Source organism: Trematosphaeria pertusa (genome assembly GCF_010094035.1).
Source record: "Trematosphaeria pertusa strain CBS 122368 unplaced genomic scaffold BU26scaffold_3, whole genome shotgun sequence".
Taxonomy (NCBI): domain Eukaryota; kingdom Fungi; phylum Ascomycota; class Dothideomycetes; order Pleosporales; family Trematosphaeriaceae; genus Trematosphaeria; species Trematosphaeria pertusa.
Genome location: NW_022987214.1, coordinates 1,870,347 through 1,883,584, shown reverse-complemented (window position 1 = coordinate 1,883,584; position 13,238 = coordinate 1,870,347). Strand labels below are relative to the sequence as shown.

The window sequence follows — 13,238 nt, the reverse complement described above, 5'->3', positions numbered from 1 at the left end:
TGCTGCTCTTCGTGCCACGCAATTCGCATTGATTGCCGGTCTCCTTATCGCGCCACTGCGCTACGTCAGGCCGGCTGGAGACTAGTCAGGGGCCACGGCCAATGCCAAACATGGACATCTGCACGACAAGTCGATCAAGTCCGAGGCGGCGTTTTGTTGGACCTGGCGTGTGCTGGAGGAGTCGGGCGCCATAGCCATCTCCTGCCATCCAGCCATCGCATTCCACTGCCTCGCCATGCGTCCAGCCGACCTGCCACAGATCAGCGTCTCTAATCATAGCGAACACCTGTCCAGAGCCTCGAAGCAATTATCCGCCGGACAGCACTTCGCCATCGCATTTCCGCGTCGCAGGGACAGAGGTGCAAACCATGACGGGATCTATCCAGGCCGTTCCCTGCTGAACGGACATCTGGCAGCCGAGGAAACGCAAACCTGCCAACGTCGTTCGCCCCATGCCTATTTTTGCCCTGCTCGCCATCGCAATTCTTCCTTGCGCCCAAAGCAAGCGAGCGGTGGCAACGTGCAGTATTATCCGATGTAGGTACATATTACATCTCGCACCGATATTGCCCATCGAGGCCTCTACGCGCCGGGGTCATGTTGTGTCACCACGAACCGCAGGATGGCAAGGCGCAACGGCACAGAGACACCCAAACGGCGGTTCCGCCTGTCCTTTGAGCCGCTGCGGCTCGGCCTGGCAGTTGTTGTCATGGTAATCGCTTCCTCGTGCTCACTTGAAACCCGTCGTGGGTTGAAGTGTGAGACTGGCGTGCAGATGGCGCTTGTTCGTGAACCGTTGTGAGACGAGCGGACTGCATGCCACATGCACGCAGGTCAAGGGTCAGGACTGGCTTCGGCCTTGTGCACCGACTTCACTGTACCACTTTACCTGAATTGTTGGGATACCACGGTTTGACGATGAAGAATTGAACGAACACGCGAGGGCCTTCAGTGCATGAAGGAGTCATTCTAATTCTTTAACTCACGACTACAATTTCAGTATCACTCACAATAGCGTCTCCGATCCAGGTAGACCGTCAACATCGAAACACACTCCCGCACTCAGCCCTCAAACAACGCCATCCCCTGAGCATACGCTCCAATCCCCAAGCTCCCCAACGTCACATGCTGCACCATCTTCTTACTCTTCGCATTAACCACCGTCACCGCGCTCGTCGCCGGACTCAGCGCATACACAAACTCTCCACTGGCTACCATATCAAACAATCCCGGGTCGCCATTCGCACTCAGATCCGTCACGCTCACAATATCCCCCTTGGGAACGCTGATCTCTACGAGCCGGTTCACGGCGCCGTCGGAAACGAATGCGGTGCCGGTCGCGGGCGAGATGACCGACCAGCAGGTTGCCAGTTGGCCGGTGATGTTGATCGGTTGAACGGTGGTGACGTCGCAGGATTGTGTGTCGAGCGAGAGGATGGCTGCCCCGATTGAGGGGTCGGTGACGATAAACTTATCTGTCCGCGGGATCTGGTTGAAGCCGAAGAGAATAGCAGTGTCTGCGGGAGAAGACCGGACGGCTTCGCGGGCAAGCTTCTTGCCGCGCACTTGGTAGACGGCGACGAACCCAGGCTTGTTGGTCGGTGGATCTAATCGCATGACAGTCAGTGAGAGGCCTTGTATCAAGGTTGAGGTCCTGAAGACTGGGGAGGCCAAGCACATTGGGAAAGACGTCCACGGGGTGCTTCAATGCACGAGGTTCGGATGGAGGTATGATGCGACCATTGTTACTCACCAGCCTTCACAGTCACAGCGAGGAACTCCTCATCCTCGGTAAAGGATACTTGAGACACCGTGTTTGGTGGACCGGTGGGTGGGGTGGACTGCGTCAGCCCGAGAGGACGAAGGGAGTCAAAGGTGCCGAGACCGTTCCGGTCGAAAGTCGCGCAGGACACGCCATTAGCCTTCCCCGTTGTAGCCACACAAACAAGCTTATGCTTCGCGCTCACGGCGATGGTGTTGGGGAAGTCGCCGCCCGTGATGGGGGACGAGTTGATGTAGTGCAGGTCGGTAGCATTGGAGGTGTTGATGCGGAACATAGACGCGGTATTGGACATAGCATTGATGACGAAGAGGTTCTGGACTGCGGTTAGTGGATGTATGTGGTAGAGGGAGACAGAGGCGACTTACATTACCAACGACGGCGATGGCCGATTGGGAGAGGAGGGCGTCAGGAGAGGCTGGCTGCATAGTCATCACGTCGAGGCGGCTCCTACAGAAACGTCAGCGATGCACTCCCAGGCTGCGTCATCCTCACACCTATCGACAAATCAACGCTGACACGTAGACAGGACTGATGTTGCGCAGAGGCTTGACTTACCCTCCCTTCCCCATAGTCGGATACACGGCCCCTGCTCCAAGCACCCCATCACTCCCAATCAGCAACGCGACAATGCTATTCCCCTCCACGGCATTCGTCTGCAGATAGATAGCTTTCTCGCATGACGCTGCTGGCCTAGCATAACCACCATGTAGGAGAGCAGAAAGTAAGAGCAGTGCTTTGGCAGGACGCATGATGTAAGACGACCAAGAGCCTCCTTGCACTAGGTGTGCTCAGTGCGGAAAAGAACCTGTGAAGCACTTCAGGAACAGCGGTGGAAAAGCCACCGAGTGAGCGTATAGAACCAAGCATCCTGCGCTGCGCTGCAAAACATGCAGCTTTTATACACTTTCTCCTCGGCCTTCTTCCCTGCGCTCAATTCATCCCGTCCGACTTCCCCCCTCCCAAATCAACCTTCATTTCCGCCTTCTTCTGTCGTGCCCTAGCAACCTCTTCTCGCAATAATTCATACAGAAGATGCAGAGCCTATCTCCTTTCCATTCCATCAATCAGCGCAAGTATTCCAAATTCCCCTCTCCCGCCTCCCTCTGCAGCGTTAGGATGCAAAAGTTGCCTATAGCAGCTAGTAAGACGCACTAATATGAAGAAACATAGCCTATTAGGCACTTTGACTACGGTGGGGATGGTGATGGGGCGCTGTACAAGTACCTGGCGCTTAGCTGGATTAGGAAATAATGCATGATAGGGAATCATGATCGGGCTGAGGCTGAGGGAACTCAAGGTTGCGCGGAGCGAGGTAGTCAAGTAAGTTACACACAGTAGTAGTTGCAATGAGCAGGTTTCCGCACATTAACATAAGGAGACGATTGGCCACACTTGAGAACGGGTTATGGTTCCTGACTAATTTAGCTTCAGCAGCTCATCCGAAGTTCGTGAGAAAGAATGACTTTTCGCTATGCATCAATCTAGCGCAGCCTCTATGCGCCGTCGTCATGGTATAAACGCCAGCCAGCGGCTCTCTAACAATCATTCATCAATCATAGCAATGAGGCTCCCTTCCAGCCCTGCTGTACATACCTGTACATGTCACATGTACACTTCCCTTCCCGCTACTGTAACCCCGAACCCCGCCTCATTTCTTCTCCGAAATGCGATCCGCATCATCATTCGAATTGCTATCACTATCCAGCGGCACCATCAACTTCTCCTCCGTCGCATCGGGGCTCTTCCGCGGCGACTTCGAAGCCGTCCGGCTGAAGTAATTATGCACGTCCTCGCCGTACGGGCCGTCCGCGTCGTCAAGATCGTCCTGGGCCTGGGCGCCCCCCTTAAGGTCGTCCTTGAACTTGTTCTGCTGGTGCTCGACCCACTCGGCGCGCATGTCGGCGATCTTGGCCGCGTAGTCGAGCGCCGCGTCGTAGTGCTTGCCGACGCCGCGCAGGCGCTCCCACACGGACAGGTGCTTGGGGTGGATGGCGATGCCGTGGTAGTCGTGGTCGCGGCCGGCGCGGATGTAGGACCAGCGGCGCTCCTGCTCTTTGAGGTCCAGGCCCGTGGTGTCTGGGAGGAACAGCCAGGTTAGCAGCGCGCCGGCGAGACCAAACCAGGGGACGACGTAGAACTTGGTCTGCGTGTCGATGTAGTTGTAGAGGACGGAGGCGAGGAGCGCGCCGGCTTTGCCGACGGCGGCGGAGAAGCCGTGCGCGGTGGCGCGGATGGGGGTGGGGAAGACTTCGGCGGCTACGAGGAAGGTGACGCTGTTTGGGCCGAATTGATTGAAGAAGGATGAGAGGAAGTACATGGCTTGGAAGGCGTGGATGTGTTCTGGGCTCGTGAAGAAGTTGTATGCGAAGGCGGGAACAACGAAGAGAATGAAGTCGGCCTGGGGGTAAACATTAGCACATATACTCAATAATTAGGTCGGTTTCGGGAAAGCCACTCCTGAAGGGTTTTGATAGGTTGGGGATATACGTACCATGAAGCCAACAATCATCATCCACTTCCTCCCATATAGCTTATTGTCGATGAGGAAGGAAGCAAGGTAGTAGCCAACCAAGCTCACTCCCACATTGATCAAGTTGTACAGCCATCCGACCATCACGGACTTATTGTCCGGCGTAAGAACAGCAATGAACTGGTTTTGGAAGAGCTTGTTGCCGTAGAAGAAGACATCGTTTGCAAACCATGTGCCTGCGGTGGCGAGCAAGCGCGGGCCGAAGTACGTCAGGGTGAGTTTTAGCGATTGCGTGTCATAGCCAGTGACATGTGCCTTCCGCTTTGAGATCATCAGCTGCTTACTAGCAGACCGCATCTTGTAGTAACGGTAGTAGACGAGCCAGAGTGTGCCGACAGCCGGAAGGGCGAACGAGATGCGGTATGTCCATTGCGCGGAGACCTTGGAGTACGGCGGGTTCCCACTTCCGTGATGGAAAATGAGCAGCAATACAATGAGGAGGACTTGGTTGAGCAGCTGTCCCCACCCCTGCATGAGGAACGCGCTGGTGACTTTTCGGCCACGGTGGAGACGGTCGTCTTTCGTCGATACTTTTCCGCTGCCGACAGCATTTTCCATCCCTGAGGTGGCCGTCATTGGATACTCGCCGCCGACACCGATACCGTAGAAGAAGAGCGACCATGCGTAGCAGATCACCCAGCCGTTCTGCGTCACACCCCATGCAGAGGTGAGCCTGAAGTACGTCAGTACTCGATACTTCGACTGAGCCACGACGGAGCACCTTACATGAGCAGTCCGATGAACATGATGATAGCATCCTGGATGAGACCCCACCGGCGTCCCATATAGTCACCGAGATAGCCGACTAATATCTGCCCCACTATGATGCCGAGGATCTCCAAGTAATCCACGGCTTGCGTCCATCTTTCGTCACAAATCTCGAAGGTGTTCCAGCAGCGTGGAAAAGCCTTCTGCAGCAGAGGTCGAATGTTGCCGATAGAAAAGAGCACGTATCTGTGGCGGGATCAGTCGTGACTCAAGCAGGGTGTACGGAAGTCACTTACCCTTCCAGCAGGAGACCAGCTCCAGGGAGGACCATGTTCTTTAAGTAGTAACCAACTGGCCTCAGAGGATCCTCCTTGGTCATGCGCAGGATCGAGATGGTTTCTTTTTTGGATTCCTGAGCGTCGACGTTGCTGATGAACTTGAGGCGCTTGCCCATAGGCATGTCAGCCCAGTAGGTTCCATTCTCGTCGTAAATGTCATCCGGGTGGAGGAGAGCATGGAAGACACTTTCTTCCTTCTCACTCATGTCTAGAAGGAGTACAGTTAGCACAAGGTCCGTAGTGTAATTGGATCATGCTTTGAATCCCCAACGTGAAGGCCGTGGAGGCCTTCACGCGATTATGTGTACTCCAGAGATGGGTAGAGATGCTCGACCATACGCACCATAGCGAACGTCCATGGTAGCCTGATGCTCCCCTCCCATGTTAGGGCCATGAGGAGCTGCAGCGCCCCAGTCGCGAAGTGACGGTGGTTCCATGACAACGGTTTTCGAATCCGACTCTTGCCAGGCTTCTGTCCTGGGGATCTGGTCAAGAGATCCGCCCGGTTGCAGCCCAAGCTTTTTAAGAGGAAAGCTTCTTTCCAACAAGCCGCCCGTCAGATGGGAAGCAAGTGGGGGTCAACGTGAGCGATGACGTCCGCCTAAGCTCTTTTGAGAAGAATAGTGACTGTGAGAGGTGCCTTGTTTGGACGGCTTTGCGTGACAGAATTCGACGCTGTATCACGTTCAGATATGGCCGATTCTGACTGGCTGGCAGCTTTCTAGCCACGGGGTTGACAAGTGATAATGGAGGCGCTGGATAATCCCGGTATATCCGGGAGCTTGTAGTTGGGGGTCTGCGGCTACTGGTAGGAACGAAGTCCCGAGATCGATAAATGCAGGAAATCGGACGGATGACGCAGCGAGCGGCTTTCCAGCAGGAGCAATCGGCTCCTAACGTGCGGCCACGAGCTCGGAGGCTTGAACAGGAACGGGCGGCTGTGCGGCGGGAAATGTGTGCACGGAGGGGTGTGCACCAATGCTGCCGAAGAGGAAAAAGATGGTGTAACTTATACGTCCGGAACAGGTCAGGCGAAGAAAAATTCTAGTGGATGCTACGTCGGCTTTAAGAGGGCGTGTGTATGTGGAGCACCTTCGAATGCCCAGGCGCTGGCCCGGCCGAACAGGGAAAGAGAGCACGCGACTAGACTGCAACCCTTGGTACCCCGGGGGAGAGATGCATCTCGGGAGGAGGAAATAGGCGCAGTCCGACGCATACGCTTAGATGCCCATGTGCATGCCGCCATTGTTGCTTTCTGCGCCTTTTGGAGGCCCTCGGGTTGCCTTTTTGCTGCGCCAGCGTCTTCGTCGGACGTCGCAAGAGGGAGGGACTGACGCAGGCCAAGGACGCGCTCGCTCGGGAGGCTGGCACAAGCTCTCCAGGCAAACTCGCTTGCCAAAGCTTCTGTTGCATGGCATCTCGTGGACTGATGGCCGCAAGACGGGCTACTGTCGTGTCGCGGAGGCCGCATTTCGGTGCTGGCGAGGGAGGCGACGAAGAGAATGCAAAAGATGAAGTCAAAAAAGGCCAATGAGAAGCCACATAGAGCCCACGCGCTCAAACGTCTGGCCAGCAACGGCCCCGAAGGCCCTGCAGGTAGTAGGGGTCCTCGCTACTGTGGAGCCCCGGTTCCGCTAAGGGAGATCGATCGCCTCATCCCGCTGGCGCCATGAAATCAGTCATCGCCGTGACACGCGCGTGAATTCCGAAGCTGTTGCCCACTGCAAGCACGTTGCCAGTTGCCGAAAAGACATTGCCCAGCCTGGGGAATGCGGCGGATCAAAACGAAATATCTGGCGTAAGCTTTATGACGCAGGTTTTGGGCACTGGGCCCCTGCGGGGTAGACTCCCTTGAAGCTTTCCCTACAGGTGGTACGATCCAACGAGCCCACTCTGCCATGAGCACACTCATTCTTTTGCGGTTGCACTGACACTGCTATGCCAATTGCCTCCGTTGATTCGACCTCCGCCATTTGTCAGCCAGGTTCCTCGGTCATTCCGGCGGTTGAGTGCGGTATAAGCCCACTGCTCGTGAGAGAATTCGCGGGGATATAGCCCCATATGAGTGAGTGTTAGGCAAGCAAATACAAAAGCACCCCAATACGAGCCGTGGTGTCATGTCGATGCTACCGCTTCAATGGCGCTGCATGGGTTGCGGCCAAGCGAAGAAAATTCCACAACCACGGGGTCCTTCATAGGAAGACCCGGTCAGTGGTTATTGATGTTGTTCGATTATTAGGTTCCGATTATCTAGTCTGTACAAGAAGCCAAACCAGTGGCTCAATAACGTTGCTTTCCAGAGCACTCCTGATATGCTCAAATCGTTTTGTAATAGTGAAGAGAAACGTAGCAATACATGGGGTATGAATGTCTGCCGAAGCAGGGTTGGGGATATCCCGACGCTATGCAGAACGCCGCCAAAATGCAAAATGCCACTCATGAATGACAAAGGAGATTGAGAATGGGTAGGGGCCCAAAGAAAGAAAACGACGTTAATCACGTTAGCCAGTTCTGCCACTGACAGCGGCACCCACCCGAGCCTCCATCAATTGGTCCTGTCACGTTCGATTTCCCTTGCGTACCGTTCACCAAGTTGCCTCCGAATCCGCGGTCTTCAAATTGGAAGAATCGCTTTGACGCCTCGTCCTTGATGGTGCCGTCTTTCTCCATCTGATAGCAGTACAGGTTCTTCTTCGCGAAGTCTCCTCCGTGGCGGTCGAGCGTAATGGTTACGGGGTAAGGGAGGGTACCTGGGCGGTCCAAAGCGGCATCCGAGGCGTTCTGGGCGGAGCGGCCGAGCAGAGGCTTGGACGTCTGGCTGCGAGTCCAGATCTGCACTAGATAACGTGTCTGAGAGAATGTGCACCTTAGGGTCGCTGCGTCGCGAGTGCTTCCTCCGTCTACATCTGCTGGATTACCGCCACGACCTGTGGTCGACTTGATATCTTTGAGGAAAATAGAGCGGTCGAAGTATGTGTAGAAGCCGTAATGCTCGTCGGCCTTGTCGCGATTGAACAGTCGTAATGGTTGGCTGGAGGGGAATGTCAACAAGTTCGCGGGTGCAGCCGTGCCGTCAGGATTGAGCATTGGGGGCGGAATCACCATGGTAATGTTGGTGGGATCATCATCACCGCCAGCGCGCTTTGCAAGGCGGGAAGCCGTTGTGGTGGCGTTCGCGTCTTGGAATGTGATGAAGAAGGGTGTTTCTTCGCCCTCGAAGGGAGCCGAGTTGCTATCAGTTGTCTGGCCCAAGAATTTTTCGTCGTCAAGACTAGGTGGCGCTGGCGAAGCTGAAGGAGCAGCACGGGCGTTGAGGAACCGTGAGCGAATGAAAGCGCCGGCTGAGACGGGGTTTGCAGCCCTTCGAGCAGGTTGAGTCTTCGAAGGATCGCTCACCGTACCGTTCTCGAAGATAATCTCCAGCTTAAAGTTGGGTTGGTCTGGCTTGTTCGGGCTGATATCATTTTGTTGCTCTTTGGGGAGGGCGCAACTCCAAAGCGTGGCAGGCGCGACGCACCCATTCTCCTCTTCGACAGCTTCAGGCTGGGCGATCGTCGAGACGCCCGTGGGAATCGGAGGATAGCCCGTCAAGTTGAGCCACTGCGAAGGCGCATCTTCACCCGGAGCAACGTCTATAGTGCCATTAGTGCCGTCATTGTGTTTCTTGGTGACCACGACCACCACTGGAACGATGATCGCGATGAGGACAAGAAGTATGATGCAACAACCACAGCACCAGAAGCACAATGACCGCTTCTTCTTTTTCTTGTCCTGCTTCTTTGTGTTTTTGTGACGACGGCCAAATGGGAGCCAAGACATCAAGTTGCCGACTTTGCGAGGCGACTTTTGGCTCTTTAGGTCGGGACTAGATGCAGACGAGATGGCGGTGCTGGGGCGACTGTCATTGTCATAGCTGAAATGCGATCCCTTTCGGGCGAAGGTAGGAGGCGGCGCAAAGACAGGGACGGTCTGCTTTGCAGTATTGGTCTTTGCTTTGGACGTGTCCACGCTGAATGGCTGAGGTGGCGGCGGCGGAATATGTACATGTTGCACCATTAGTGGTGTATTTGCGTTTGTAGCTTGAACGGTTGGATTCGGGCGTCTGTCTTGCAACTCAATGTTCACATTGATTGGTCGCCGCTGGTCTTCAACCTGACGGGCATTCAGAACCGTGCCAATCGTGGCAGTGCCAACAACCGGTGAGGCGGACATTGCCGAAAGAGGAGAGGTGACATTCGCTTCAGTAGCGGGAAGCGATTGCTGGTGTTGACGCTGGTTCTCCTTCTGCTCAACTGACGAGGTTTTGTCAGCTAACATGGGTCGGATGTCATTTGATGTATCGTGGCTTCGTGCGGTTGGGGGGAGCTTTGGTGCGACACTTGGGTCCACATGACCGTACTGACCCCTTCGGTTGACTTCTGGAGTAGTGACAGCAGTTGATAGCGAGGGCGGCAGTAATGGCGAATCTCCGCGAATAGAAGCACTCCTTTCCGTTGCCGACCATATATATGTTGACGGCGGGGATGGTGAGTCTTTCCGAGCACTGTATTCGGCTGGCATCATCGGTACGTCTGGCGTCCTCTCCGCGTTGCGCCCGTTCTGAGTCCAGACCGAGTTCGCTCGAGACATCATAAATGGGGTTGTGATCACGTTCCACCAGCCTTGAGACCTTCGTGGAGTGGGAACGGTGGACGTGTCAACAGATAACGTAGAGTGGAAGTTCCCGTCCCGCAGAGGGGTCTCATCCTCCTCGAAAACCGTTGCAGTCGAAGTGATTCGATCCCTGTGCTTGATGTCGTCGTCCTCTTCAAACGCTGTATCTGCAGAATCTAGCGTGTCATTTCTACTCCGGGACTGCTGTTCTGCATTCTTCAATATCTCTGCTGGAAGAGCGGGAACTGGTGGCACGTCTGGCCCAGCAGACTGCATGTAGAAACCCGCACGTGAGTAGATACTGGATGCTCGGGCTGAGTTGTAGTCAGACTCAGTGTCGGGCGACCAGACAGACTTCATGGCTGCAGCAGGCGTAATGATGATGCTCGGAGTAGTGAGAGTGGCATCGCTTTCTGATCTTTGCCGTGTCGCTGGATCAGGACTGAACTCGGTGACGCTATCTGAGGGAACGGAAATTCCGATGGGAATAGGGCGGTCCCACGGGGAGATCTCCTGCCATGTCTTGCTGCTTTGTGTATCAGAGTCCGCGGTCTTTGAGTCCTTGCTGAATGAACTGTCGGCTCGATATGACTCATACGACTCCGCGGTGCGATGACTAGAGCTGACCTTCGTATGATGCGAGGTAACGCCCTGTGCTGCAGGGCCCGCTGGCTGACGCTCTGGCTGGGGTGTACCTTTGGTTATTCCAAGACCCTTGTTTTTGGTCCCAGATCGTCCAAGGCCAAACCAGCTTTGCTTTCTCGATGATCCGCCGCTCCTGCCGTCATGCTCCTGGGGGTATACCTGATGCGGGACGTTTCCTCTATGCCTCGCAAAGCTCGTATCCACCGTAATTCCGGGCTTTGACGGCTTCCCAACTATTTCCATCTTTCGCGACCGCGTCTTGGAGACCCTAGCTGCAAAGGACCGCGAGCTTCGCTTGGTCATGGCCCTCCGTGCGGCTATCTGCGCATCGCTCTCTGCTGGCGCTGTCTGATACACGGTGGTAGGGATCATGAAGACGCCATTGAACTGACCGTTGAACTGGCCACTAAACGGCACCGGTATATAGTCATTGCCACCCGATTCCTGGGGCTCGAAATTCGCGGCGTTGGCTGGGCGGGCGACGTTCGCGGTCGTGCGTTGCAACGCAGCTGGGTGCGGCTGCTGTCCGAAAGGATCCGTTTGCTGAGAGCTCATCGTTGGAGCTTCTTTGAAGGTTCTGGTATGCGGGCGGAATGTGTGCGTCAAAGAGAGACGGGGACTTTGTGGGCGAGGCGATTAAGGTAGGTCAGCGGACAGACTGGAGACAATGCATTGTTCTCGTGAAACAAAGGCCGTTTTGCGATAATCGTATTGTTCTATTGTCGGGACGTCTGAATAGGCAGGGCCAGGAAACTGAACGAAACGGAACAATAACAGCGACAATAGCACGAAGTGAAAGACGAGAAAAAAAAAGGACGTAACAGAGAAAGAGAATGGAGAGCGGATGAAGGTAAACGTTGCCGTCGTGGTCGCGCGACTCCACGACTGCGGATAGCCTTTAGGTACCCATGCTGCCTACCCGCCATACTGCATATGTATAGCTTCTGCAACAATCCTCCCCCTCGTCCTGCTATTCGTCGGAAGCGCTGGTCACGTTGGCTGGAGCGATAGTAGGCCGGGCGAAGCAGAGCAGACGCAGGGCAGAGAGTGAAATGATTGGAGGCAAAGGCAGCCCGGCAGAGTGGATGTGGCCCATGGCGGGCGCCATCTTGCAGGTTTGAGGCTCATAGGCGCCCGAGATTCGCTGGGCTTGAATTGGTACAACGCAATCCAAGATCTGAGACGCTCCAGAGAGCGAGCGTGGGCGTGGTGGACGGCCAGACGATGGAGTGAGGTGGGGCGGACCAGTGAGGTGTAAGAACGGAGGATGCTAAGCGCCTGCTAAAACGCAGGCGCCAACGGTTGGTTTCCGCGGTGCGCCAAGCTTCCCACGTTACCGATTGTAGCCATCGTGCTCATGCTCCGATGAACTGGCAGTTGAACTCTGCAGAGCGCGAGATTAGCCCCCGGGAGGGGCGTATTGCGCGCGTCCAAAGATGCGGAGACATTACTCGCAGCCTCGCCCTCACGCTAGACGGTCAAGTCTTTGGAGGAACATATTGCCCGAGGAAAATGAACAGGAATCCTCTCGGTGAATACTGTTGTTCCAGTGATCCTCCTGTTCTTGATGTAGGGCTTTGAAACGTGGACTGAACGACAAGAAGAACGGTGTTGAGTGGGGAGGATGCGGCGCAACAGAGTCCAAGTACCGAAGGCATGTCAAGAGTGCTAAGACGGCTCATTCGGCGGCTCGTCCGTAAAGGGAGGGACATCTAGCCACTGTGCAGCAATTTCGTAGGAGGAGAGGTCGCGCAACGTCCTTTGGACCCCTTTCGTGCACGCATCCTCACCTCCTTGGACGCACGGTCCCACAGAAGTAGCATGGCACAGTGACAGAGAGTAGCGCAGACAATGGTCCGGTGCGGGCGCACAACGACTTCGCAGTCTTGCGGTAGCCGGCCAGCAGCATACTGCGTGAGGTGACTCGGGCCCTGCGTCGCGCGAGGGAGCGGTCGCGTTCTATTTATATGTCTGAGGCCACATGAACCACAAGTCTACACTCCCACGACCCGCGCCGTGCTCCGTCGCCAGCCTCATCAGCGTCTGCGGCCATCCGTCGATAGCGGCGCCGTCACCACGGTGCCGTAACGGGCAGCGAATACCTAGGTCCACAGGTAACCAACTGTCGCTAGCAGAAGGAGGGAAGGCGCATTGGCTAGCATCGCTTCCTAATCTCTCCCTGCCAATGCCAAGCGTAATCCGAGCTTCCAACGGAGAGAAGACACGGTGATAATTTTACTGTACCGAGAGGACCCTCCTTTTTATCGGGGTCGCCCCCTCTCCAACAGCTCAACAGTCTGCTTGTTGGCCGCGGGCACTCACCACAGCGAGGACGACGGACGCATCTTACAACGTTCCACGGCGCAGCCCTCGACGCTCCTGCCCGCGCAGTGCGACCGAAGTCGACCGTTCGAGAATCGCAGAGACCGCCCGCAGTCCTCCCTCCGAGCGCCTTGCCTTGCGGCACGACTCAGAGCAGTGGCCTTCCTTGCGCCATATTGTGTAGTGTAGTCCCTCCGCCGGTAGACCCAGCCATACGGGAAAGTCTTGGGCGTCACAAGCCACGCGCATCGGACCTCCT

The 13,238-nt window shown here is 55.6% G+C and overlaps 3 protein-coding genes across 3 annotated transcripts; all 3 read right to left on the bottom strand.

Moving 5' to 3' along the window:
* Positions 1-1,062: 1,062 nt before the first annotated feature.
* BU26DRAFT_477640 (uncharacterized protein) lies at positions 1,063-2,949 on the bottom strand (the record flags this gene model as incomplete). Its single annotated transcript, XM_033825614.1, has 4 exons — positions 2,339-2,949; positions 2,149-2,230; positions 1,754-2,096; positions 1,063-1,607 (listed from the first exon to the last, which is right to left on the bottom strand). Exons 1-4 carry the CDS (start codon positions 2,530-2,532, stop codon positions 1,063-1,065), a joined length of 1,164 nt encoding a protein of 387 aa, XP_033688437.1. The 5' UTR covers positions 2,533-2,949.
* A 416-nt stretch (positions 2,950-3,365) lies between these two features.
* On the bottom strand, positions 3,366-6,104 carry BU26DRAFT_222730 (phosphate transporter HvPT2). The gene is made up of 5 exons (XM_033820779.1): positions 5,703-6,104; positions 5,318-5,567; positions 5,040-5,267; positions 4,275-4,986; positions 3,366-4,181 (listed from the first exon to the last, which is right to left on the bottom strand). Exons 1-5 carry the CDS (start codon positions 5,794-5,796, stop codon positions 3,432-3,434), a joined length of 2,034 nt encoding a protein of 677 aa, XP_033688436.1. The 5' UTR covers positions 5,797-6,104; the 3' UTR covers positions 3,366-3,431.
* Positions 6,105-7,855: 1,751 nt separating this feature from the next.
* On the bottom strand, positions 7,856-11,212 carry BU26DRAFT_528606 (uncharacterized protein; the record flags this gene model as incomplete). The annotated part of the gene is made up of 4 exons (XM_033830860.1): positions 7,856-9,651; positions 9,844-10,593; positions 10,690-10,992; positions 11,050-11,212. 4 exons carry the CDS (start codon positions 11,210-11,212, stop codon positions 7,856-7,858), a joined length of 3,012 nt encoding a protein of 1,003 aa, XP_033688435.1.
* Positions 11,213-13,238: the final 2,026 nt, after the last annotated feature.

What these genes read in the sequence shown, in the direction of transcription:
- BU26DRAFT_222730 (XM_033820779.1), bottom strand. Translation starts at nt 5,796, where the DNA reads ATGGAACCACCGTCACTTCGCGACTGGGGCGCTGCAGCTCCTCATGGC. An exon ending in ATGTTCATCGGACTGCTCAT is followed by an intron (nt 4,987 to 5,039) that starts GTAAGGTGCTCC and finishes GACGTACTTCAG; the next exon opens with GCTCACCTCTGCATGGGGTG. An exon ending in TGATGATTGTTGGCTTCATG is followed by an intron (nt 4,182 to 4,274) that starts GTACGTATATCC and finishes GTTTACCCCCAG; the next exon opens with GCCGACTTCATTCTCTTCGT.